Source organism: Sparus aurata, chromosome 19 (genome assembly GCF_900880675.1).
Source record: "Sparus aurata chromosome 19, fSpaAur1.1, whole genome shotgun sequence".
Classification (NCBI taxonomy): domain Eukaryota; kingdom Metazoa; phylum Chordata; class Actinopteri; order Spariformes; family Sparidae; genus Sparus; species Sparus aurata.
In genome coordinates, this window is record NC_044205.1 from 20,569,497 (window position 1) to 20,596,929 (window position 27,433).

At 39.4% G+C, this 27,433-nt stretch overlaps 1 protein-coding gene across 3 annotated transcripts; it reads right to left on the minus strand.

The window, feature by feature from the left end:
• Positions 1-349: 349 nt before the first annotated feature.
• On the minus strand, positions 350-27,064 carry dnajb6b (DnaJ heat shock protein family (Hsp40) member B6b). Of its 3 annotated transcripts, XM_030398785.1 has the most exons (10): positions 26,899-27,064; positions 17,074-17,196; positions 15,012-15,121; positions 13,257-13,325; positions 12,940-13,044; positions 8,929-9,066; positions 8,690-8,837; positions 8,218-8,288; positions 2,474-2,629; positions 350-1,323 (listed from the first exon to the last, which is right to left on the minus strand). In XM_030398785.1, the coding sequence occupies exons 2-10, from the start codon at positions 17,136-17,138 to the stop codon at positions 1,214-1,216; spliced, it is 972 nt and encodes a 323-aa protein (XP_030254645.1). In that variant the 5' UTR covers positions 17,139-17,196; positions 26,899-27,064; the 3' UTR covers positions 350-1,213. The 3 variants fall into 3 exon arrangements, with proteins under 3 accessions (XP_030254645.1, XP_030254646.1, XP_030254647.1); XM_030398786.1 differs by lacking the exon at positions 2,474-2,629 and having other exon boundaries at positions 26,899-27,063; XM_030398787.1 differs by lacking the exons at positions 350-1,323; positions 2,474-2,629 and adding an exon at positions 7,332-7,519 and having other exon boundaries at positions 26,899-27,061.
• Between the last annotated feature and the right edge of the window lie 369 nt (positions 27,065-27,433).

The following is a 27,433-nucleotide window of genomic DNA, read 5'->3' on the forward strand; positions in this document are numbered from 1 at the left end:
TGACAAAAACATGCTGGGGGAATTGAAGATGCAGGACTGAGATAGGGAAACAAACAAAGACAGGAAGTGGAATGTAAAACATGACACATGAGGATAAACTTTCAACATAAAACAGGAAATCACTAGACTAAAAACCCAAACAATGACAATCCAACCATTCAAGCTTCCCATCATGAGTGAGGAGTCAGAGGAAAATGGCCGCTGTGTATGATATATCACAATAGCCAGTTACCATTTATATTTGTCACAGCACAGGGGTGATGAAACTCCCTTCCTGGGTTATTAAAGTTACCCTTATAGACCATTCAATAAAAAGCAACTGCAAAAAAACAGGATTTTCTTTAAGCATTTATTGGTAGGAGTCCATAAAAAATGAACATTTCTGAGAGATTTCTACAACAATCATGAGAACCATGTTTCAAGGACAAATCAGACGTGGGAAGCCATATTATAATTTGAGAAATCTTTTACAAAAACACCTAGGGAAGGCCAACATCTCGCTGAATGCACTCAGTACAAAGAATCCTACAAAAAAAAAAAATAGAAAGGATATAAGGACTTTGGGAAGGTGAGAGCGAAAAGTCTTGAAAGAGTGGATGATGTTACTGCCGGGGTGTTTTCATGTATGATGGAGGAGTGAGGAGAACATGTTCATCTCATGTCATAAAACTCACTCTTCAAGGCTTTCATTCCGTCTTACTCTCACATTGCCTCGATAGCTCTCTTTCTCTCCATGTCTCTATTGAAAAAAAAAAAGATCCGCTGAACAGCTTGACCTTCATTCTAACTCTCACATGCTAAACAATATTACTGCAAGAATCGTCACGCTTTTCACAAACACGGCTGCTACTGTTATTCTCCTCTTCCACCTGAACTCTTTCGAGCACACGTGCGCTGTAGAAACTCCAATTGCAGGAGATTAATTAAGGTTTCTGAACTCTGTACATCCACAGGGCCCACCCACAATAAATACGGCAAAAGCTTAACTTCTGAAGATGTATCTCAGACAAAACAGAACACTGAAGTGAGGCCTCTGCAGACTGATGAAAGCAGGCAGCTGATAGACAAGAAGGGATGCGGAGCAGCAGTGGGGATGTCGGGCGTCAGATACATAGCAACGATGAACTAATGCCTCGTATGATTGATGGCATCCCTGCCAACATATATATATATATACGTGTGTTTGTGTGTGTGTTTGGGTGGGGGGGGGGGTTTAAAAAAAGCTGCCAAGTCCACCAAAGCGAGGGAAGAGTCGAGGAGCCCTTTTCTTTTTGGACTCCGCATCCTTTAGCCACAGTTTCTTCCTCTTGGTGTCCGTGTGTCCTACAAAATAAGAGCAAACATTGGCGTTAGATATGAAGGTTTTTCAGTATCAAGACACCTTTTATTTAGAGTTTATAAGCAGTACCAAATGACTTGATTGACTAGAGAAAATCTACTGATGCTAAGGCTTTATAGATCTGTCATAAGACATTAATTCAATTCAATACAATTTTATGAACAAATGAGTTTTGAGGCAATTTGATTTTGGGTTAGGGTTAGGAAGCAGACATATGCACAGAGAGATAATTACAACTGAAAGATCTGACTGGGGACCATGTTGAGTCAATACTACTAATGCATTAAAATAATAATACAAGTTATGATTAAAAGAAAAATAAAGAAAAAAAGGGTTAGAAGGTTGAGAAATCTCTCTGTTGTTTCATCGCACAAATTTCACTGACTCGTCTATCTTTAAACAAATTGTTAAATATAAAAAACAAAACAATACTCGTTCAGACGACCCTGAATTCTCTCTTTAAACACATTGCATCAGCAATATTTAATGCAATTACTCACGCCGCTGTTGTATTATTGTGCCTATAAACGACGTGTTATTTATCCAGAAAGCATAAGCAGATTGTGGTGCAACTATTAATGAAGCCATTAGTTACAGCGTGTTAAAGAGAGAATTATTAGGAGGCGGTGCAGATGTTTCTCACATTTAAAACTCTTCGTTCAGCTGGCAGCGGTGTTTAAAAACACTCTCTGCGGGCCCATATTTGAGCAGTTTGTGTCGTTATCTCAGAAAGAGAATTGGGGGGCCTTTATTTGCATCCCAGCAGGAAATATGTACGCCTAAATTAAAGGTCCTTCCTTAACCAGCCAACTGCTCCTATAAAACATTCAGCCACTGTGTGTTGCAGATAATTGCTCAGCTTTTGTGTGCGGCTTCCTGACCCCGAGAGGGAAAACAGAGGGCGACCTCTGACCTCTGGTCATTACTGCGGCGTAGAACAGAGCTGCCTAATGAACACCTCTGTCCTCGGTGTTTACATCTGCCAATCAAGCATGCCACTCTTCGTCATCGGCCTTTGTGCGGCCATCAGACACAAAGGCAGACAATTAGCCACGCTTATTAAGACTCTACTCTTTAAAGGGGGAGCTCTGTGCGCTGGTAATTAATCAGCCCTGCAGTGGCGGGTGGGCGGACCTCTCGTTAGTCCAAGACTCTGCAGGCCGTGCTCCTCCTCTTCCTCTGAGGGGTTTTGGGCGGAGTTCCTCAGGTAGCGCTGGTGCAGGCCGTGGCCAGGTAGTGCGTTCTGTCGGCGGCGGCGGCGCTCGTCCTCCGAGGGGTCTTCGGCGATGTCTGTGGGCAGAGCAGAGCAGAGCGGAGTGGGGAATGAATCACACCTAAACCGTCTCTTCTCGCTGTCTGGATGGATGGCCTGAGGTGTTCAAAGCAACATTAAACCTGTTTTTTTTTTCCCATGCTTGAATTTCAGCCCTCTGACATGAGATGTGCGGAGCAAAAAAAGAAAATAGGAGGCGGCTAAAAGGAAAACATATTACCTCGTAATGCCCTTGGCAGTGTGAGTACAATCAGGCAGGGTGAGAAAAAAAAAAAAGAAGCATACACACATCTATTACAGCAAGTTGAGCACAAGTGCAAAAAGGCATATTGATGTAACCAACATGAAACAACAAAGATGATATAAAACAAGGAGTTCAAAGCGCCCCTGAGGCCGTATAGACCCCTCCTTCCTTTCAAAACGACAGCCATATATTTCATTCATATTTCATCTGCTTGACTTTATTGTGATTAGTCATGTAAATAAAATGAGATTTGGTTATTCTTTTCTCTAGGTAATTTACATTTATATTGAATTAGTGGCAGGCAGGGTATGGAGGAGAAGGGGGGGGGGGCTTATTATGCTGCGAGATTACAGGCAGATCTCATCGCCATTGTGTTGTGTAATTAAGGCAGTGGAGAGGAGAAGAAAGGGGGCCAGATGCTCGCCGTGCTGAACCTGGTCCCATTTAGAGGAGGATCTGCAGCAGCGTTTTTCGAAATCCCCGGTAACAGCGCAGCCTTTAAAAGACATCAAAAGTCGTAGGAGACACGGCAGCTTTGTTTGACATATTGCTGTATACCTGTGGGAGCACCTTGACATAAACACATTGTCATTTTAACCATTAATGGGGAAAGCAACAGAGGACCGAGGCTGTATCTGCTTCATGTGAGAGATTGGAGAGGGGGATGGCTCTCTTTGGATGCTTTCAGGTGGAGTTAAGGGTTCTGAGGCTGCAGGTCAGAGACAAAGACATCACTGGATTTCAATTCTCTCTGAATAGGCATCCTATTACCGCAGCACCTCCATCTTGACCCAAGACTATTTCTTTGTAACGAATCCCTTTCGAGCGTGTTAAGGTTGAAATTGGTGGAGTATTTTCTTGCAGAAAAACACCTCAGCTTTAGGGTGATTTATGTTGTTTTAGCCCAACACTTGGATTGCAAAGCGGTGTTTGCAAATCAGCTTCTTCTATCGAAACACACTTTTATAATAAAGAGTTGACCTCTGCAAGGAGAGACCAGCGCCCGGTGGACCAACAGAAACAGGACAATTGGTGGCTTTACTTTCCAGACTGCTGCTGCTGCTCGTTCTCTATCCGGCTAATCCCAACCTGCATTTGTCTGCTGATCCTATCAAGTGAAGTTAGATAGCTGGATTAAGCCAACATGTATGTGACTCCCGAGCTTTGTTCGAGCCCTCCTTCCCTCCAGAGGATCAATATTTGCGTCTATTATGTGCGATAACATTCCTTCCGCTATCAAGTCGCATAATCCATCATCAGTTAATTAATTTTAACAAAAACAATATCAAAGAGCAGCCATGATAATGAGATCTTTTAGTGCTCACAAAGGCGGCCTTTTATTTTCTGGACTTAATTTGAAAAGCAGAGTGAGCACAGCTCCTGGATGCTTTCATTTGCAGCTATTGTCTCGGGTGTGCCTGTCATTTGTCTCCGAGCTACACAATGCTGTGTGTATCTGTAAAAGCTGCTTGATACACACTGTCCAGACTGCAGTACACGAGCACAAACACCCGGGCTAACACCTAAACACACACGGACACAAAATCCATGCGTGACAGACAAAAGCGGCCTCACTTGCTGCAGGCTGGAGCCCAAAGCCCAAAATAAATCACTGTTCAGGAGGAGGCTAACCCTACATGACAACTACAACCGTGGACCAGATTATTTTCAACAGTCCACCTTCCCCCTTTTCAAGACATGCTATGTCGTGCTGATGTGACTCCACTGCTGAGCACACAGAGATACAGTCTGTGTCCTCGTCCAGACGCGGCCAAAAGTAGCTGGCAGCTTATCGTCGCCATCGTTCATAAAGTGGCCAGCAGCTCCTGGCCAATTCCATGTTTCATGCTAAGCTGTCAGGCAGACGAGGCGGTGGTGATGTTGGTGGTTTGTGTAGGTGTAGGTGTGTGTGTGTGTGAGGGGGGTTAAACCGGATGCTGCTTTCGGCCAACAGGAAGCCATCTTTCATAACGTTGGGAAACTCTAGGACAGGAAATCACAGTATTGTATGTCATATTGGAGAGGAGGGATGCAGGAAGAGAGGCTGCAAGACATTTTTTTTTATCAAATCATCGAAAAAAAACGTATAATAATAGGTGTACTGACACTTTAATATGATTATTAATGATTAAATCGAGGAAATTAAAGTTTTGACTTGAAATCACTTATTATGTCACGTGTTGCTCCAGTTGTCCTTCCAGTCTTAGTGTGATTTCTTCCAAATGTGATTCCAGCTCTGGAAATCATCACAGTCATAAAATGTCATGCTGCCTTTTTGTATAGAAACACTGACATCTAGTGGCCACATGAGGATCCACCTTCAAATTCAAAGTCTAGCAGCAATTCTTCCTTTTCAAAGGGACGTCTCATGAATTATTAATGGGTAAGCGAGTCATCGACTTCTTATTTTACATGTTGAAACAGTGGTTTTAGAAGCCTCTACATAGGCTTTTATAGTAGGTTGAAGAATGATTAGCCAGTGAAATTTTAATTCTGATGCACAAAATATGTTGATTTATTTATTTATTTTTTTTCAGAGTTTTCTCATAGTTTTTCTTTGGCAAAATACTGTACTTTTACCTCATCAGGATTCTTACGATTGTCCAAATAATTTGTCATTTGTAGTAGTCTGGTTCACGGCGAGCAGTTGCAGCCGATTACTGTACTTCACACTCATTCTAGAAATCATAACTTTGTTTGATCTGGCCGCACATACAGTATACACAGAGCGACACTTTCCGAGGATCTCATTATCTTCAATGTCAATAAGAAGTCCTCTTAAAAATATTGTCCTTGTACCTTCAGAACTCGCCTGAGAATCTTCACGTTTATAAATTGTCTTATGTGTTTAAGTAATTAAGTGATCGTTACCTGTACATTTATGGTGACATTACAAACACAAGCTGCTAATGGGTAATTCGGCATACTTTTAATGGTGCCAATTTTCCAAATTGCAAAGAAATATAGGCAAAAAATAGAAAAACGGGGCGCCAGTTGTAGCTATAAACTAGCTAACTCGCTGACTTCCGGTTTACACCCGTCAAATTAAGGGTAAACTAATGCTTAAAAAATAAGACGAATAATAACATCATGAGTAACAGAATTATAACGTCTAAATCTAGCACAAAAATGTATATTTATTTAAAGACGTGTTGGTCCAGAAGAGGGAGCTATTGCACCATTAATAAAATTCCTGCTCCTTCAACACCCATTTATCCAATAACTCTTCACTAATGTGTGTTCCAAAAATTTAGATACGATTTCTGATAAGATGTCACTGCTTACTTTTTGTTTCTAATTCGTGTAGTGAACCCCATCTACGACATGTACCCATAATTTACTCATCAAATAGACAAATATGATCACACAAGCTTACACAGAGAGAGGAAGGGATTGGCGCAGGGTTGCAGTTGTCACCTAGCAACAGCACTGCGCATGCGCAAACGCCTCAATCTGGAGAAGAGGAAATTGAAAGAACACAACAAATCCAGGCCCCAGCAGTGGAGACATGGCCTTCACACCATCCACACACCCACAGGCAACACATGTACATTCATAGATGTTACATTAAGTGTCATTTCAGCCATGTTGTTGAGCCTTTAAGACTGAATAACTTAATGCTCCGCTCTTCTCTCTCTCTTCAGTTTCCCCACTCCTGACTTGTCTGTCTCAAAAATATGCAACGAGGCTTGTGTAAATAAACTAGCCCCGAGCACATTCCTCATGAAACACACACTGTCTTCTCAGCACAGAGTGACCTCTGAGCCAACAGCAATCATCCACACTACGGCTCAATTTAACTTGATTCAGAGCCTATCATGTCCGGTGTTTCACAAGAGCGAGTGCATAAAAGCAGACCAAAAAGATCTACTAGCAACTGGATTTTCCCAGCTGGAAGATTCTGTTTAGTGGATGTATTTTGAGTCCTTATTTTGGCTCGGTGTCTCCAGAGAGATCAGGTTTTGTTGGAGGGCGTATTCAAACGAGGTGCACTATCAGCACTTGTACAAGCACATAAAAATGTCCACATGGGAGGGGTGGAGAGAAATAAAGAAGAATGAGGAAGGCTGGTGTCCTGGAAAGAGGGTGTAGTTTCCTTCCTCACCTGGTTCATAAAAGGTAAGTTGAAAACTTCACAAATCACTTAGATAAATAATGACAATGATTATTTTAGTAAAAGCACACACACATCACCCAACCAGTTTCCTGTTGACAGCAACCAGTCCCTAATGTGAGTCACCTAAACTGAATCAAGGGCATTAGTAGGTTAACATGATGCACACACAGTGAGCTGTATGATGAGGTGAGTGTACAAAAGAAGCAGCTTGCTGTGGTTTCCTTTATTGCGGGTTTTGTGAAGCAGGTTTAAAATGTAAATCAGGCACAAGCACACACCCCATACCACACATTCAAGATAGAGTGAGACGCTAAAAAGCCACTCAAGCCAAAAGAAACATCACACAGGAGACACCAGGTGACTGCAGCAGCCTTTCCGAGCCGTTCCACAAAGGGAAGTTTATTGAAACTGAACTCTTTATTTAGTTTTTTTTGTTTTTACAAAGAACGAAAATACCCCTGTCTGTCCGGTAAAGAGTGTAAGGTGTTGTGTGGCTTGATGGTTTGAGTCGCTGACAGAGTTACGGTGAAACTACAAGGCAGCCTCCTGGAATCAGCAATCATGCAGAAACAAATGAAACATACGGTGGTTTTATCAAATACACAAACAAATGTAAAAGTCAGAGGAAAAAAATGCACATTATATTAATTAATTAATCAATTATTAATAATCAACGTCATTCATATTACACACGTGTGAACATGGTAACAGCTAACAGGTTAGTTCAAGTCAAAGACATTAGAGCAAAGCTTTTTATCATTCACTTGTTAAATTAGTCAAATGAAAAGAGCAAAAAAAAATAAAAATGACATGCTTAAGTCTAAATGTACAGCATTTTGTTTGCCTGCTACAATAAGACAATATCCACCCCAAAGGAAAAAGTATGTATATATTTATAGCACGTACCCAGCACTGTCATATGGCAAAAATAAAAGCACAATTCAATTACTCTAGTAAACAAAAACACAAGTTCCAGCAAGATGCCCCCCCCCCCCCATAATAATGGAATAAATACAAATATACAAATACTGTGAACATCTCTCTTGCCTCCATCGCAGCTAAGCTAAAATGAGAAAATTCTTCTTTGGGAGTGAGATGCAGGAGGACAGAGATACGAGAGACCAACTGCCAGTAGCAAACAGTCACTGGGCAAGTTTTTTTTTCCAGGTGGTGAAAACTGTATGTTGGTCAAATGTTGTGGCGAGATTACTACTTGTTATCCAGTCTTAGGATCTGCTCCTTACCATTAACTGTAAGAGATTTTAACTGACCGTCCTCCTCCACTTCCACCCGCTCCTGGCCGTTCTCCACAATCCTGTAACAAACACAAGAGCAGACAAGGTACTCAGGCTGGTGTAGCTGAGAAGCATGCCTTTTCCCTTCCTTGCTAAATGTGGGATGAGTACAGAGGACTGAAACTGCCAAAATCAAAAAAAGGAAAAAATACATGAATATGCCATTAAATGTGCCAAAAATAGAATTAAAAATAAATGTATTGAGCCATTTATTTATATCTTTATTTGGATTTGATTTTTAGCACTTTTCATACTCCTTAATAGGATCAAAAGTTCTATAAGATCAATAAACATGCTCAAGCTAATTAATTGCCAGTTATAGCTTCCTCTTTATCCTGCAAGCATCAGAGTGGCATGAATCTTCTCTTCTAACTGTCAGCAAGAAAGCACATTTCTTAAAGTGCTTGGGAGATCTCAGTACCGTTTTGTAGTAATTTTTCTGCCGTTGACGAACTTGGTGGAGGTTGAGACGGATCTGAAGTTACCCATTCCTCCTCCCCCACCGCCAAATGATGAAGAAGAGAAGGATGTGATTCCTCCTCCACCCATGTCTCCAAATGAGGTAAAACCTATGAAAGAGCACTCATTGAAAACCTCAGTCAAACTGGAAGAACATGCAAAATGAATAATTAATCCAGTTATTTGTTGGGTTGTACTCACCTGAATCGAACGATGAAAAGCCCTGCCCGAACGCTGGGAAGCTTCCAAAACCAAACAGCGATCCTCCCATCCTGTTTCGGCTTGCGCCTCTCTGGCGACCGCGGCTGCCACCGAAGAAATCGTCAAAGGGGTCGTCAGCTGGGGAGGGAAACATGGTACAAATTAGGAGGAACACTTCAAATTTTATGGCAAAACCATGTGAGATTTTTAATTATATTTTTTCAGTCCTTTTTTGAATTAGCATGCATCTATAAGACCAAAACAGTGAGCTGAAAGACACGTTTAAACTCCTGAGGGGAAATGTAGATTTAGGGTGGATTTGTTGCTAGGAGCGACCCCTTACATATCACAAATATTTGACCCATTGTTAACAAAACAATATTTATTAGAACAACTTTTTAAGAGTGATTCTAGGTTCCAAATATTTAAGTACCCGAGATTCAAAAAGCAGTGTTTGATGTCAGAGCATTGGTTTGTAATTTCTGGAACAATCTTAACCCTAAACTGTCAAAGTGCCCACCATTTAATTCTCATCCTAAAGCCCCTGTGGACATGCGACTAATTGCGCTCTGCCAATCTGGGTCACCTCAGCAGGATAAGGCTGGATCACTGGCACCGTTTTCTGAAAGAAGACTCCTCCTTCAACCTTGGATGTACCAAGGCAGCGAAAGAGAAAGCTTCATTTGTTCCCACTGACAGAAAGCTTAAAATAAAAGTGTCCCCTGGCCACTGTTGTAACTACATTACTGTCCGTTTACATAGAAGAAGACATTAGAGGAGACAGCTCGGCTCTTACAAAGCTGTCAGTAAGACAGCCAACATGAGTGGAAGAAAGAGAGGGAGATGTAAAGCCTGAGAAAGGCTGCTAAACACTGGATCCTGGTTTAATTCTCCTGTACATGATCAGCGTACACATAGAGATAGCTGGGAGAAGAGCTAAGTCGAAGCGCTCTCATACGTCTGCGCTGACAGAACTTTCAAAGATCTGTCAAGCATAACAACCGAGATTAAATCAGTGGAGAATGTGCCACACCTACAGCATATAACACTGCACAGGGCGTAATAGCATAGAGAAGATTATGAACGTCAGGATAATGGGTTTTCAAAATGTGCATGTACACCATTACCAGGGTTCCTAGAGCTTTTCCGAGGTCAGATTTTCAACCACAACTATATATATATATATATATATATATATATATATATATATATATATATATATATATATATATATATATATATATATATATATATATATATATATATATATATATATATATATATATATATATATATATACATATATATATACACATACACATACACATACATACATATATTGTGAAAGTATTGCAGTTTCAATTTCAAACAAAAACTTTATTGCAAAAAATCCTTGAAAGCACATAAAAAGTCATGCTTTTTAAGAATTTGCAGCAACCAGCTTAGAGCTACACAAAGAAACAGGAAAACATGTAATCTGTTTGAGTCAAATTGTCTAATTTTGTCTAATTATTGGAGGTCCTCAGGGAGATACGGTGCAGATATTCTTTGGCATATTTCTTCATTATGTCCAACAAAAAAAGTGTTGAAACCAATCCTTTTTTGTCCACTTCTTCATGTGTCCATTTGAGAATTGAGTGTATGCTGTTCTTGGCAGAGGACTAAGCCCTCGTCATCCTGTGAATCTCTATTTGCCTCAACAGCAAACACACCCCCCTCCAGCCCTCAGTCTGAGGTGGGTGAGTGACAGATCTACAGGACCAGCTGCTGCTTTCTGAGACGAGCTCCTGGACAATGTAGGACTGGAGCTGGATGGGATTTTAAAAACTATCTGGACTACTCTACTGCTGCCATCTTAAGGCCAGTCAAGAAACACAAATTCCTTTATTTATATGAATCTATTCAAGGAAAAACACTTTATATAGTGTTGGTATAAACTTGAGAGGACGGATGTTTTGACATATCCTGTTAAAGCATAATAAAGGTTGCCCCCAGTCAAAATAGTACTTGAACAGCGCGGACAGCTTTATGGTTTGGCTTTTTTTTTAAACCAGTCAACAACAACAACAACAACAACAGCTGTGCTTCATAATTTTAACCTTAATAAAATCAATAGTAAACCATGTCAGTGTCATGAAAACAATTCAATACTCTGATCTAAAAGAGGATGACTTGTCTTTTCCTATGGGTTCAAATTCAAGTATCATTCCTAAAAAACTCATATATTAGATTACATTTTTTCCAGTCCGTTTATGTTGTACACCCACACGTAGCACATTTTACATGTGCTCTGACACATGGAAACACACAGCGCGCACACACTTATTACATCTGCTTTTGTTTTAATACGGAAGCTATTTTTGAAAGCATTCCAGTAGAGTGATGTAGACACTCAAATCCATCCTCTGCCTGCGTCTGAACTCCATATTTAGAGCTACGCGGGGTGAACTGCACATGCCTTCCAATCAGCCTTTTGCTGAACCCAGACAACCCAGTACAGGCTTAACTCCTACAACTGCAGACAGTCCTGATATAATCAATTATCGGGCTGTCATTTTCACAAATTAACAGTCGCCGGTCAACCGTATATTACATCATCATTTTTATTTCCAGAGAGAAGTGGTGGGCGAAAGAGAAGAGTATCTGTTAGGAATATCAGGAGTAACTGCTTTGAAAGTAATCACTGAAGTTACTAAGTTACGTCTTTTAGAGCAGATGATTTACTCATTTTCCAACATTTTCAAAATAAATGGGTGAAAAGCAGAGTATTTATTGAGCCAGGCTAACAAATCCCTCATAAATCCTGTACTGTGTAACTTTTAATTTTAAAATAGGGAAATCTGCCTTGATTTACTGATTGTCCCATGACCTCGTGCACTGTTTTTTTGCCTTTTTGTCCACAGTTCTTATTATGTGGATAATGTGAAAAATGTTCATGAATTAAATAAAGATTAACAATAATACTATAATGTATTCACTAATGAAATGAAACATGTACACGTCTGTCAAAATAGACAGAAATGAAAGCAAACACAAAATGACTGGCCACCAGTGATGATTAAATTAATTTATGTTAAAATATTTTCTTGATTTATCTGATAAATCAGAATAAAGTGGAAAAATAACCCACTGCAATGTCCCAAAGTAAAACAAATAATATTTAGCACACTATCATGTGGAAAAAAGCACTAACTCCTCACAATTGAGATTCTATTTTTAGCTAAGACCATTACTTGATTTTGGAAATAGTTACTAAGTAGTTCCTATTAATTGGCCAATTAGTAACTTGCTCAGCTGTACTAACATCTAACAATTACTGATAAAATGGCAAAAACTATGTCAATTCAACCTGTAATTTTCAACTAGGTAAACTAGGGTATTTTCCCCAATCTGTATGCAGAGATGTACATAATTTGTATTACATTTTTTTCTAATGTCGTCTTAAAAAATATTCAGTATTCATCCAATCTTTATCCAACTATAATCAGGATATTCTGACTAAAATACTCTTGAATTAAAAAAAAAAAAAACGGAGTGAATTAAGAGGTCTAACCTGTCATCAGTGGATGAACGCTACATATTGATGCTGAGGTCAACTTCCAGCAGAGACACTCAGTGTTTTCCAACATGTGACATTTACTGGCAGATAACCTCCTGAGGTGAACAGTGCTTGGTGTATTGGAGATTAACATTAGAGCGCAGTGGGGGGGATTAGCACCGGGCTTTACTGAAGGTTTCCTGGGTCTAATGCTCCATCTTTCACATTTCTACACAACAGGAGCAGCTGACTAACAGCTCACAGGCAAACTAATGAGGAAATATCAATGTTTTATCTGGTGTAAAAACAGGTTGTCCTCCTTTCCTCTCCTATTTTTGACCAGATAGAATCATGCAGTTAATAATAGCCACTGCGTGCTCCCCACTCTTCTGACTCTCTTCAGTTCCTTTTCCTCCTACTCTCTAAAAACAAGAATTCCCATCAGTGCCTCCGAGGGAAGCAAATGGACTTACCAAAAAAATCTGCAAATGGATCTCTGCCGCCGAAGAATTCCCTGAAAACGTCCTCGGGATTACGGAATGTAAAACCGCTGCCACCAAAGTGATCATAATGACCTCCTGTTAAACAATAAACAACAATGAATATCACAAACTGCACAATTATTCATCAAACGCAGTTATCAATATAAGTCATAAAAAATGCCAATGCAATAGAGAGCTGTTTGTACTTTGGACCATGACACTAAAACATCAAGAATGAAAATCGCGGCTTATTTACAGCCATTTCCATGGCGCTGGCTTCAAATACTTATTTAAAGTCATCCTCTTACCTCCTCCTCCTCCTCCTCCTCCTGAAAGGCCTTCTTTGCCATATCGGTCATAAATATTCCTCTTGCTTTCTGTTGTGGGAAGAGTAGTACTTTAGATATGATAAAGGGACTAATAAAACAGACAAACAGAAAGAGAAAGTGCCTACCCACTTTTATTTTTGACCTCATTTAAGGTCACAAAGGTCTTGCAAATTGTGTTAACATTAGCATCAAATTGACAGCTTCTTTAAATTTTTTCCTTTTCACTTTGACTAAATCAATAACATTCAACTTCCAACACATCCAACTATTTTTAGGCTTCACGTTCCCATTTTAAGCATGTAAATCATCAACTTGACCATCTGCAAACTGAAAAAGAAAGAAAGAGGGCTGCTAGTCAATAAAAAAAAATGAAAAAGGAGGAGCAGAAAGTAAAACTAAACCTGCAGCACAATACCTCTGCTCAAGTCCTCCACTCTCCAGCATAAACTATCCAGACATTGTGCTCTGCCAGTTCCGACAATAATGGCTTCTTGTGACTTGGGTATATGGTACATAACTGTGTCTAATCCAATTGAAATGTTACAGACTTACGCTATGTTTTCAAGCCCACATTTAAATTCCAGACACTCTGATACTTAAAGCATTATTCTGGTAGTTATTTCCACTTAAGAACCATGACTGAACGAACTGGCTGACCTGCTTGGCACACGTGACGTATCAGAAGGGCTGAGTATCAAATCTCATTTCTTATTTACTTAATACGTCCAATAACGACTGGAATTTGTCTGTAGCACAAAATATCAAAACATGTTAGGTACTGAAAGCTGAAATCAAATGCCAGGTCAAACTGATGACTTGATAGTATTGTTCCGGTACCAGCATCAGCGATAATACCACATTATTTAATTATTTATTAGAAAGAACTCTGATACTTCCCAGCAGCGTCCCGTACAGCCGTATGCAACTTAACTTCATGCTTTTTTTGTTAAGCCATGTTTTACGTGTGTTGGTAGTGTCAATTTAAAGTAAACTTTACAGCACTTAACAGTTTACAATTATTTAAAAATTTTTAAAAGAAAAAAAGGGGGATGGATGGTAGTTTCTTATGTAGTTAATGAATTGTGTTTAATTGCAGACAACATGATCTCCTGTTGTTCACAGGCTACTGGATTGAGTCGTATCTAAATCATATTGTGACAGAATTTGTGATATTGGCAAATATCGCATCGTTGTCCAAAGACTCGATAAAATATATCTGACTGGTGATTTACACCACTAATGTTACCGCACATGTAGCTGATAAACAATTCTCTTGAGGTTTATGGATAACTTCACCATAACATCCATACAGGATTAGTACTATGCAGCTGTTGAAAATAATCAGGAAGGAAAAACAGTATTGGAAAGGTCTTGTTTTCAATCATAATTTTGCCAATTTAAGATATATTTTTCAGAAGAAGGTCTTTTAAGGATGGCCGATATTTAACATTTTTATGAATTTTGTTGGAAATCATGATCGAAGATTTTATCACTTCCAAAACCGTCAGATGTCACACTGGTGATAGCAACATAACATTAAAATGACACCCAGGCCTAGTAATCCAAAATGGAAGTGCAGTAAAGATGACAACAAATGTCAACTTTTAAATTAGATGACAAGATATATATGTTATAAGGAACATTCATTTCAAACGGTGCACTTCAGCGAAACACCTGTCAGCATTTAACATGGCAACTGTATAACAGCTTTTATCCCTCTTCAGAAAGCCTTACCATCGGAGAGCACTTCATATGCCTCTGACAGCTCTTTGAACTTTTTCTCTGCTTCGTCCTTGTTGTCTGGGTTCTTGTCTGGATGCCACTTCAGTGCCAGTTTTCTGTAACTGAGACACAAATACCATACTGTTAAATAAAGACACAGAGATTAAAGATGAGACAAACACATAATGTATGTAATAAACTGTAGATGAACCATGGGCAATCAATCAGTTCTTATTATAGAAATGGGAAAATGGAAATGTGTATGTTTGTTTGCCCCAACAGAAACACATATACACATGCTAGTCTGTTTTTAGGGTGGAAACCATGCCTACAACAAACACACAGACACCCATCACCCCTCCACGTATACACATGGACACACACTGTCCGTCTCCCCAACGAAGCAGAAATAACAAAGACAGCCTGAACTCCACTGACGTGCAGCACAGGCTCACACAGCAGCTTACGCTGCATCAGCTGTTTGTTTCTAAGCCCAGCAGCAGCACCGGCAGTGGACACACACATGCTGTAGGCAAGACTAGTGACTGAGAGTAAGCCAGCAAAAAAGGCTGCATTCAATCGAGGGATTGACTCCCTTATGGATCAGTAGTAAATAGTCTTTGTAGTCTACGTCTTTGTTGTAATCTGTGACATTATCTGGTGGTCTAAAGCCTGGTCATTGGTTGACCAACCAGGCTGCATTGAACAATGTAGTGTCAGTGTTCGTAGTCACTATCCTATATGTTCACTTGTAAAGGTTCAGTTTTCCCAGCTTTCAAAAAAGTCAGTTACTGTTTCATAATTATGACATAGAAGTTTACATGAAGAGGATTTACAAATTAGAATTTGTAATTATAACTCTGATATGCAATGACAACGCTGACACAATGATTTGGAAACTGTTTTTTTACCGTGTACACCATCTTAGTTTAGCATGTTAGCATGCAAATTTTGCTTGTTAGTACTAAATACAAAAGTACATCTGAGGCTGATGTTATCACTTTTGCAAGTATTGGTACAAATAAGAACAATGACTATTTTAATAACTAAGGTATCATCAAAGTTCAGTTATTACAATTCATTCTGAGATGGACACGAATGCCTGTACCAAATTAGAGAACAATCCATCCCATTATAAGATGTTTTACTAAAAAACACACATCTCAGTCAGCTGGTGGTGCTGGAGGTAACATTAGGAGATCCATGAATGGCCACTTTCATTAAATGTTGAGATTTTTCACCAGATAAGTTCAATTGTCTCCTGCTGGTGGCACTAAATGAAATTTCAAGGGATACCAATTTAATCTAAAATATGTTCTCTGTGCATCATGAATGTAGGCACCAAATTCCATGCCAATCCATCCAATAGCTGTTGATGTATTCAGTCTGAACCAAGTGACCGACACTGTCATCCCAAGAGCCAATCATTAGCAAATAATTCAATCAGATCAGATCAAAAGTCAGGGCTGGGGTCATGAGCTAAAGATAAGACTTATTGATTTGTGTCAGTCGAGATACCGTTTGACTTTGGCAGCCAACAACTGAGTGCACAGAGATAGCACACTCTAAGCATTCATCATCTTCTTAAGCAGGATTCTTGGCGAATCATATAGTCATAAAATCGGTTGACTTGATCTTCAATAGTTTGCTCCTCTCTAAAAAGATTTCACCTGCATTTCCTGCATTACCCTCAATAACTTTTAATTTCATCTGGAGCACTAATTTCGGTCCTTAACATTTAAATGTACACTTCAATTCATAGGAAATTCTTGACTTGTCAAATCAAAGCGTGTTAGTGAGAAGCCTGAGCAAGTGTCATTAACAGGAACTGGTCCGTTCAGTGGGCGACTGCAAGTGGTGGATGAACGTAGGGGGAAGGTATTTGACAGCAGCAAGGTTACAGGAAGAAGAGTGGAAACTTTCTGCATTGCAGTCTCTCTGTTCTCTCTCTCCTTGTGTCACTGTATACAGCTTGAGGGGATATAATTAACCTATTACACCCCTCTAAGTGGCGGTGATTCAACGACAACACCGGGGGAAAACCAGAGCAGTGAAACACACAGTGGGCACTTACGCTTTTTTGATGTCCTCTTGCGTTGCATTTTTCTGAACTCCTAATATCTGGTAGTATTCCAACATGGCTCTGTCTGTGTAGGTTTGTAGTTGCCGTTATATATGAGGGTCCTCAATGCGGCCTCTGTGGAAAAAAAGTTCAGCTCTGTTAAGACATGTTAGCTTGAAGAGATAAAGCCAACAATCTGCGAGTGAGTGTAGCCATGTGTGACGGGCTCTCTTCCAGACCTGAGGGGTAAGTTTTGTAAATGGGAAGGAGGGGGCAACGGCATTAAGCAGGGTGGCAATACCCAACGATGCAATCAAAAGCACTGAAATAGAGATGCAGGGAGGAGGACAGCTAAGCTAACACAAGCCCAGCAAAATTACATAATAAGCAGGTGATCATCCCTCACCCCTAGGCTATATCAGAGAAAAGTGAATCATGTTTTACTTTTGAAAATTGAACATAAAGACCACAAAGCACATTTTTATCAACACGACCTAACATTGAGGTTATGAAACTTTGGTTCTCAAAAACAAGACAGAACAGATCAGAAGATATTCAAGTCATCTAGATTTAGCCCTAGATTTCCAATTTGTTTTTGCAATACTACAACACAGAGAAGAGCCTGCAACAACAAAAATCTAATAACAATCGCTGCCAACATACTAAATCTTGCCCTAGAGGTAGATACGAGGAACTATTAAACTACTCACAGCAAGCAACCATTTTTGCACAATACAGTCTCATGAGACAAGAGAGATACATATGATATGAATCATACATTACTGATAGTCAAAATGTCAGTGGCTAGTAATTTCACTGATTGACAGTTTACTTAACAGTCACAATGGACCACATCTTGTCTACACCAAATAAAGTCTTGAGCTGCCATTTTCCTCATGTGTCTGATGAAGGTTGCCTTTGGCCATCTATCTCAGTTAATAATGACCTTTATGGCGTTTTTTGCTTCGGATTTAACCCTCAATTGTTCAGATTTTTCAGTGACACTGTGCATAATCCACTGATGAGATATGCAAATCGTACTCTGTGGGGAGCAAGGTTTCAGAAATGTAAAGCCTTTCCCCACTAGTAAATTTTGCTAGTGGGGAAAGGGCGGGACTTGAACACAGTATGTCACAATTCTTCTTTCAACATGATACAAAAAAAGCAGGCTCTGGTTTTCAGGCTCTGTGGTCTGAATACAGAGGGGGGGGGTTGTTTCTTCTCTCAGATTAAAGACACATAGTTTAAAGAGTTAATCTCAGTATGTTTTGGCTCAGTGAGTTTTCACTTAAAAAAGAGAAAACTCAACCTCACAGGACCTCACTTTCTTTAATAAGAAATGATACTGCATCACACTTAAGAGGGCAATTACAACACTCCACACAAAAACAATCTTACTTTGTTTAAACGAAATTATAAAATAAAACCTATCATGGGGAAACAGAAATAATAGATGTTAGGACACACCCACACAAATCCTGTTTACTGTGAACATAAAATATTGTCCAAACCTGATATATCACACTCAGTGTTTTGACACTTAAACAGACCTTATGTATTCCCTCCAACACCTTGACCTAACAGATAATCCAACACCTCGACAAGCCGCTTTGTGCTTGTGTGTTTTTCTTTGGGACAGGCAAAATCATTTATCCTGCGGCAACAAGCCAACTAAAACAACAAGGAAAATGCCAAGCAAACCCACAGTCGACCATTAATCATCAAGAGATATTTCTTAGCTATCGCACTAAAAAATGATAAACAAACCAATGAGGATTACTTACACAGAGAGTCCACTGTGTCCTGTTTGTTTGCTATTTATAACCTGTGGCCTTTGCCGTTAGATTGTGTTTGTGTGTGTTATGAGCATGTGGGGGGTTGGGGGTGTTTGGCACACAGCAGTGCCAGCAAGTGAGTCCTGGTTGGGACATGGCACAGGCAATAAACTCCTCTCTTTCAGATGCCTGAATCAGTCCAAATGTCCCTCTAATGCTTCAATATCTGCCTCATCTTTTACTGTTGAATTTTATGATTTAAAGGGGCACTATGGAGTTCCTAGAAAGTTTTAATATGTATAATATTAATGACGTAATAGCACAAACTCAGAAATTTTTTTTCATAACTGAATAAATAAGGCACCCAGAACACTGTTTGAAGCTAGAAAGGTGGCAGTGTCCACCAAGTATTAAAAAAAAGTAAAACAGTTTGAAAATATGTTGTCCTTTCAGGTCAGTTTGTTTATTCAGTCTATTCATTTATTAAAACAAATAGTTTGCTTAGGCATGATAAAGTCAGTCAATGAAGATGTTTCTCTTCTGATTTAACATTTCTTCCCAAAACTATAGAATGTTCCTTTAAAATCTAATTTTAACAGTTATGATGTACTTCTTTCTCCACATACCAGTAGACCACAGTATATAAAAAAATATGATCCACAAAGTCATTATTTTCCTCCGGGTTTTTTCTTAAAAACAAACCCAATGCCCTGACATAATCATGTTAAATGTATCCCGTTTTATCCCCCTCACTTCAGCCATTACGGACCCACTCACCTGTCACCAGTCCCCCCCAGCAGCTGGGAGTTAATGGACACTAGTGCCTGCTAGAGATGTGTTTACTCGTGGTTCTGTGCAGTTTGTGTATCCATGTGTGTATTGATGCCCCATGGTAGCATTACACAGCTAACCCAGATCTGATGGATTCCTGCTCCACTCAGCGTGAACCGAGCAAGCAGATGTGGGTCACACAATCACATTATGACTCGGTGAACCTGAGGTTGGGCTTATAAACATAAAACAGTTCACAGACAGAAGAAAGACTGGTAGCTTCATTATCTAGTTAAAGTGAAACTCTCACCAAAAAGCAACCAAGGCTTTATTTGTGATTGAATATGAGTCAAACCTTCGTGTAAAAGCATAATCACGACAAAGAGTAATTAACTCTTACAAGAGTACTGTAAGAGGCACTTTTAAGCACTTTTTTCAGTGGAGTGCGGGGACACTTTCACGCTAGCATCAAAATCGCTATTTTTAAAACACTAAGAAGGCTCGACACAACATGCAACCTAACAGGAAGGCTTTACAACCATTACTCTCCTGCCTGTTAGGTTGCACTCGGGGATCAACACTTTTTGTCTGCCATGACGGCGGCGCCAGAGATGCTACTGCTAACGTGAGTTGTCCAAAAACCTTCTTTTTCATAAACTCTGTGTACACAAACAATGTTCTCAATGCTCGTGTTTATGTGTAGAGACCCTGGTGATACTACGAGCAAAGTTTGATGTTGTGTCGAGCCTTCTTAGTGTTTTAAAAATAGCGATTTTGATGCTATAGTACTACAGTACACTACGGTTCTACAGTAACTACAGTAAATCTTAAAAGTGCCTCTTTCGTCGTAATTATGAATTACACAAAGGTTTGACTCATTTTCAATCGCAAATAAAGCCTTGGTTGCTTTTTGGCAAGAGTTTCACTTTAACTCCTACTAGTGCTTATTACAGGAAATAAAAAAAACAAAAACAAAAGGTGATCGAAATACTTAATAGACCAGAGTGAAAGAAAAACAGATGGAAAAGCAGCATTTACCTTATCTTACAACAATTCTGACAATTCATGTTGCGCAGGAATCTCTGAACAATCCATTACTAAGTGACTTCATACATTTTTTCATAAACTGAATGTGAGAACAGCTTTTCCCATAAACGTTAAGTGATTTTCCCATTTAAGCATACTGTAGAAAGTGAGATTCCCAGTATGTTTTTTTTATTATAAAGTAGGTCTATGTGCTCTATAAATACTGTTAAAGTATCAAAAGGCTCAAACCTCAGAGGAATGCACATGGCTCGTATTCAGAAACTGTCTTCAAATGAGCCGTCAAAACACACTAGCTCACTGACATACAGTGCAACAATTTCCTGATTTATTTTAATTTGCCACAAGGAGAAGCCAGTGTTCTTTAAAGTCATTACAAAATACTAAGCCTGTCACCAATTTGCACTGTTACCACCATCCATGTTATCTAAAAGTATCTCAAACTGTCTCCATTGTGGTTTACTGTAAAAGCAGGGCGAAGTGCAAAGTATCTTTTAGATTTTGAAGTCAAGGTAAGAAAATAAAAATGAAACTGACAGCTGCCAGGTGCAGTATGTGTGAGCACTGTATCACTGTTGAGCAAGACATGATTCACCAGGCAAATTGCTGAATTCACCTTTAATCTCACTTTAACCACAAACTCGACTGCACACATAAATAGTCAAAATGAAACCTCTATATGTGGCACGCATATACGTGTGTTCTACAGACATTGATCAGGTGAAGACCACAGTTATGAGCTGCTTCACTTATGTTTAGCCACATCTGGTGGTTTGGGTAACTTGCAAAGACCTCAGCCCCACCATCCACCCTTTCAAAGATGTACTGATGAGGACTGATTGAGAGAGTACCTCAGGGCACGACTCTCTGGAGGGACTACATCACCCAGCTGGCTTTGAAATGGGGGGATTCCCAGGAGAAACGGGTGGAGGATCCAAGGGCAAAGTGACTCCAAAATCAATATAGATGAAGAAAGGATTATCCACTGAATTATAAAGAAGGTAGCCTGAAGAAGACCTCATGAATCATTATTAGACTAGTGTTCACAAGGCAGATCTAGGTAACAGAAGTCGACGGCAATGGCTTGATCTCAGGATGAAACATTGACCCTGTACGAATCTACACAGGATTTTGGAGTAAACAATTCTCGACAAGTTGAGCAGCAAGAGATTTCAACAACATCTGTCCAAGTTTTTTTTTTCCAGCCGTGCAGTACTAGAGTGCCAAATGAGATTTCCCTTGAAGGGGCAATATGGTGTAACAGTAAATGAGACTGAAAGTCAAATTCTTGCAATGCTAAATCACAAGACACAAGAGGAGAGGCAGGAAGGCAAAGATTTTAATATAAATTTTACACACAGCATTTAGTTTTGTCATCTTGTCTTGTGAATAATCAATAATCACAGGGTAAATTCCATTACAATATATCAATACGGGTCCTGACTACAGGCAGGAAGAGCAGGTTAGAACAAGTTTTCAGCCACATTCAAAACACACTAGACTATTTCATCTTACAAAAAACCCCACTGTATAGATTAAAGTTTTACTGAGGCAGTTTATTTTACAGTTAGACAATAAACTATACTATTAAAGACTATACATAAATCCGGGGACATACCGGAAATAGACAAGTTGCCATTATTGTGGTGGCTTCTCACTACAATATCAACATGTTCAAAGTATATTGAATTTGTACTTCTAGCTTTTAAAATTGTGGAAACCTGCACAGTTCTCAGCTGCTCCAACAAAAGTGGCAAATTCAACTTCAAGGTAGTATTGCCAAAAAATATTGGCCTGCTGATACATTGAGTCCAAACCTTTCAGTCACAACAACCCATACAGACTTGATGCATGTTAGCAGGGCTTTAAACTAACGTTTTGGCTCACCTGCCAAGGGGACCGGTAGATGAAAGAATCTACCGGCCAAGTACATTTTTTACCGGCCAAATAATAAATTGCCTCTTTTTGTTGCATATACATCTGTTTCAGTACTTTTCATGGAGATAACAGTATTATATACCAATACATGCTTAGAAAAGAGGCCAAAGTATAATTTAGAAATACATTTTAATATTATTAATTAAATTTAACTATCAGGCTCTGTAATAGACATGTCAGTGGCGACTGTACCATAACATTTACACTGGATTTGATAGACCCATGGTTTTACATGTTTTGTGACGTGACAACTGTTCTCATATTAAGCCACTTGATTATCATACTGAAACCTAATAGAAGGAAGTCGAAATTATGCACAACATAAGTACAACTTCCCTCAGCTCATGAGTTAGAGGTGTCGTCATTGCTGCGCTCGAATCACAGTCACTGCGCCAAACTTATAAAGAGCGGTGATGCGCACGCTACGTTGCTTCTGAGGGGAACTATTTTCTACAGCGGTGACGTCGGGGGAGCTACTTCAGTGCGACACAAAACAAATAGCCGGGTTAGCACTAACGTTTGCCACCGTCATAATTTATCACTTTACAGCTACTACAATGTTTTGCTATATCATGCATAATTTATTGCAAGAGCACGACCATTGGGACAAACATTTACCCGCCCCGTGGCATGTATCCCTCCAAAATTAAGTCGCCAGGGGAATATTTTAGTCGCATTTGGCGAGTGGCGACCGCTAGTTTACAGCCCTGCATGTTAGGTTTCCTAAAGCAGAGCGATTCAGCAGCTATCAAGCATATTTAAACTGCTCTATTCATTTTAATGTGGGTCTATTGTGTGCACAGATTGGCTGATCATTTAGAAGATAATAAAAACATAATAAAATTTTCTTACAGGATTTCCTTACAGTATACAGATCAGATTGGATTGGAGGGCAACAACATGACTGGAATTTCTCAAACAATGAGGGCCATCCCAAGTTATCAGTACTGAAGTTTCGCCTTGAAACTTACTGGAAGCAACATCGTGTTAATCAGGGTGTGGGCTCATAAAAAGAGGGAACATCGTTGTTGTAAAAGCTTTCACGATTTCCATCTGCACATCAACTCCCCAGTTAATTACCTGCAAAGGAACTTTAGGTTTTATCTCTTGATTAAGATCTCTGATTAGACTTCCCTAATTTCCATTTGTTTTAGGCCCATTTTTTCCCTAGAGACTTCAGTTTTTAGAATAATTACCTGCAAACCCAGCCTCACAATGTTACAAACTGAACACTACAGTACGAGTACATAGTCGCTCTGCACTGTGATTGCAATCAACAAAATGCAGCTGGAGTAGTGTCCAAGAACACTCAAACACCACTCCAAATCTGACACTGACGAGCTGAGAGCACCGGACAAAACCAACACCTAACACAAATCACAGCTGACAGAAAAGAGCCACAGCTGACAGCTGAACATAACACAAAGATAAGCTTAGGTCCTACCTGAAATGATTCATAGCAACAAGAGCTTGTGATTCAAACACTACAGAGAGGGCATATAATCAGCAGCTCGAGAGTTTTCACTGGATTTTTCTCTACATTTTCCATTAGTGACAACATTTTCAAAGAGGTCATTAACTGCCAACAGCAGTGAGCATTGTCGCCTTGGACAGAGAATCCATTCACAAATTTGCGAGTGTGATGGGGGTTCAATCTGAGTTTTCTTCAGAAAGTAACAACCCTGCACCTGTAAAGGTCTCTTCCAAACAGTTAACACTGTAATGTAATCTGTAGATTAGATTAGAGGAGCTTTATTTATCCCAAAACGGGGAAATTCACTTGTTACAACAGCTCAAACCGTCGTGTTTCTGGCCTTTATTACTTGATTCCTTATGTTATTCGCAGTTTGTACTTTGCCTTTTGATTTAGCTTTTGTGTTTGGTCTTTGTATTTTGGTATTTTGCATCACACAGATTTTGGATTACAGCCTACTAAAACTATAATTTGCACATGCCATACCTCAGCTCATACCTCTTAATGGTAGTGCTAACACAAGTTGAAAAGGATTAACATCTCAAAGTTTTGAAGTGCTGCCAACCTTTAAACAGTCGTATTTACATTGTACACTGTTTATTTCCAGTCAAACTCTGGGGTAAAAGCCAACAAAACATAATGTTTAACTGTATATCTTAATTACTTTCCATCACATTGTGTTGTAATCTAATATAGTTGTACGATATTTAATAAAGACAAAATCCAAAGTAATAGATTTACAGTCACTCACCACAAATTTAGCTTACTGCTGCCTTATAGGGTCACAACTAACAATAATTTTCAATATCAATTCATGCATTGATTATTGTTGTGATAAATCATATACAAATTTAGTCTAATGAAATCTGAATAGTAGACACACATCTCCATTATAAGTTCTCAGATCCAAATCACATTTTTTCACAAGTCTTGCAGCAATGAATCAATTAATCCATTAGTTGTCAACTATTAAACTGATCGACAACTGTTTTAAAGATTGATTATCTGGTTTGACTGATTATCTTCTGGTTGAGGACAAAACAAGACATTTGAGGACAGAATCTTTGGCACCAATCGATATCTTTCGCCACCTTATGACATGTAATAGACCAAGCAGCTAATCGATTAACTGAGAAAATAATCACCAGATTATGCAGCGCTGAAAAATGGTACGATTACAAAAACACTCCTATTTGAGCAGCTGCAGCAAGCAAATGTTTGGTATTTTTCAAAGATACATGACTTAAAGAGGCACTCTGTAGTTTTGGGGAAGAAAACCAGAATTTTAATATTTACAATATTAATGAGGTAATAATGCAAACTCAGACATGATTATCTTTTCAATGCCGAATAAAGAAGCTGTTATCTCTAGAGCACTGTGTGAAGCTAAAAAGTGGCAGGGTCCGCCAAATATGAACAAAGTAAAACAGTATGAAATAGCGGTGTCCTTTAAAGGTCAGTTTGTTTATTAAGTCAAGTAAAGGAAAGGGGTTTATTTAATTTGTTTAGGCATTAAAAAATAAAATCAGTCAATGAAGATCTTTCTCTTCTAAGATTTCTTCCCCGAAAACTACATAACGCACCTAACTGACTAAGCGATTAATTGATTTGCCTCCCTCAATCACATTTCATATCATGAAGTGAAGACTTTGTTGCTTGTCTGCCCGCAGATGGAGAAATACTTTAAACAAAATTAGATTTTCAGTCGATACTGTCATTATACGCATCATGGCTACTATAAATATGTCTAATAATTGGGATGATGAATGGGAAGAGAGGAATCGTGGTTTTGTTTTTTTCTATTCTCTCACTTTTCTTTCATTCCTTCATTTGTCTTTGACTGCTGCATGTCTTTTCATTTGTATGATAATGTTTTTATCTTTTCTGTAACCAAACTAAACTGTAATTTTTGTGTTTATCACACTTGCAAATATAATGGAAGGAAGCAGTAAAGTGAATGTAACTACTTCCTCTCACCCAGGCCTCCTGCTTGTAACCAACAGCAACCACTTGTAAAGAACAAACAAAAACAAAGTGCAATATAAATCAAGGAAAAATGTAAACCAACGGTGTGTTTTCGTCTCCTGTCGGTCGTGTTTGTCCACTTTTTTGTGGGGGGGAGAGGACCAACATCAACAAAGCAGCCAGACAACACAAGTGTGGCTGCCTTATCTTGTGAAACAGAGCAGACGTATCATAAAAGTTCCAGAAAGTTCGGGGAAGTGCTCAAAGCCTGAATGAACGGCCATAGAGGTATATTGACACACAGCATGAGGATATTAATAAAATCGCAAAAACGTTATATAACGAGTGAAAACATCTCTAAAAATAGTGGTGTCGTAACTTTAATATTTGACTGGTAGGTCTCGTATTGCCCAGACCTGCACTAGCAACCAAACAAACATAAGCTGCGCCAACAACGAAATGATTTAAGCGTTAAATATTACCAATGAAATTACAATAAATCTTCCTTTTGTTGGCTTTGAGTTGCTAACCCTGTAGCTAGCTTTAGCCAAGTTATTATATGTGAGTGAGGGTAGCTACAGCCACATGAGCGCCACTCATTTGTTGTGTTTTATGCTAACTTAGCTTAACGTTCGCGGGCATTTTGGTCTGACAATTACATTTAATAGTAATATATTATTCATGATAATTGCGAGGGGGGGGGGCATCCGATTGCAACACCACAGCATCCCCACATGTAGCTGAACGTTACTCGAGTCTATGCGACAGCCCGGGAGACGGTAAACACATCCGACGGTCATTCAGCAAAGTGCAGCCGCGTCGACACATGTAGCGTTTACATTTCTGCTGCAAAAATAAAACCGGGCTCACCTATATGAAGGAAAATGTCCGCTCCAGCTGGCCCTCTCTGTTGTTGCTTTTCCTCAGTGTTCGCCTGAGTGAGGGTGACTGGCTGCAGCCGCTGGTGGTGGCTGGTTGCTGGTGATGTGGCTACTGGTATGACTAGCCCACAGTACTGCTGCTGCTGCTGCGTTCAGCGACCGTCGGATATCAGAAAGCTCATGCTCCTCATACAGAATAGCATGGATGTATGGAAGCCCACTACAGCCAGTTAAAGGTGCAGTATGTAGTTTGGATGAAGACATTTTAATCAAAAGAGAAAGATCTTCAGTGACTGAATAAACTAAATAAGAAAGTGAACACAACTTCATACTGTTTTACTTTGTTTATATGTGGCAGACCCCGCCACCTTATTTTCCTCTGAGAACAGCTTGTTTAATAAGTTAGAACAAAAAAATATTTCAGAGTTTTTATTATGACCTTTTATTAAATATCATATATCAGGGCACTCTGGTAGCTCAGTGCACGCCTCCCATGGACAGAGTCCTTGTCCACACTGCAGACG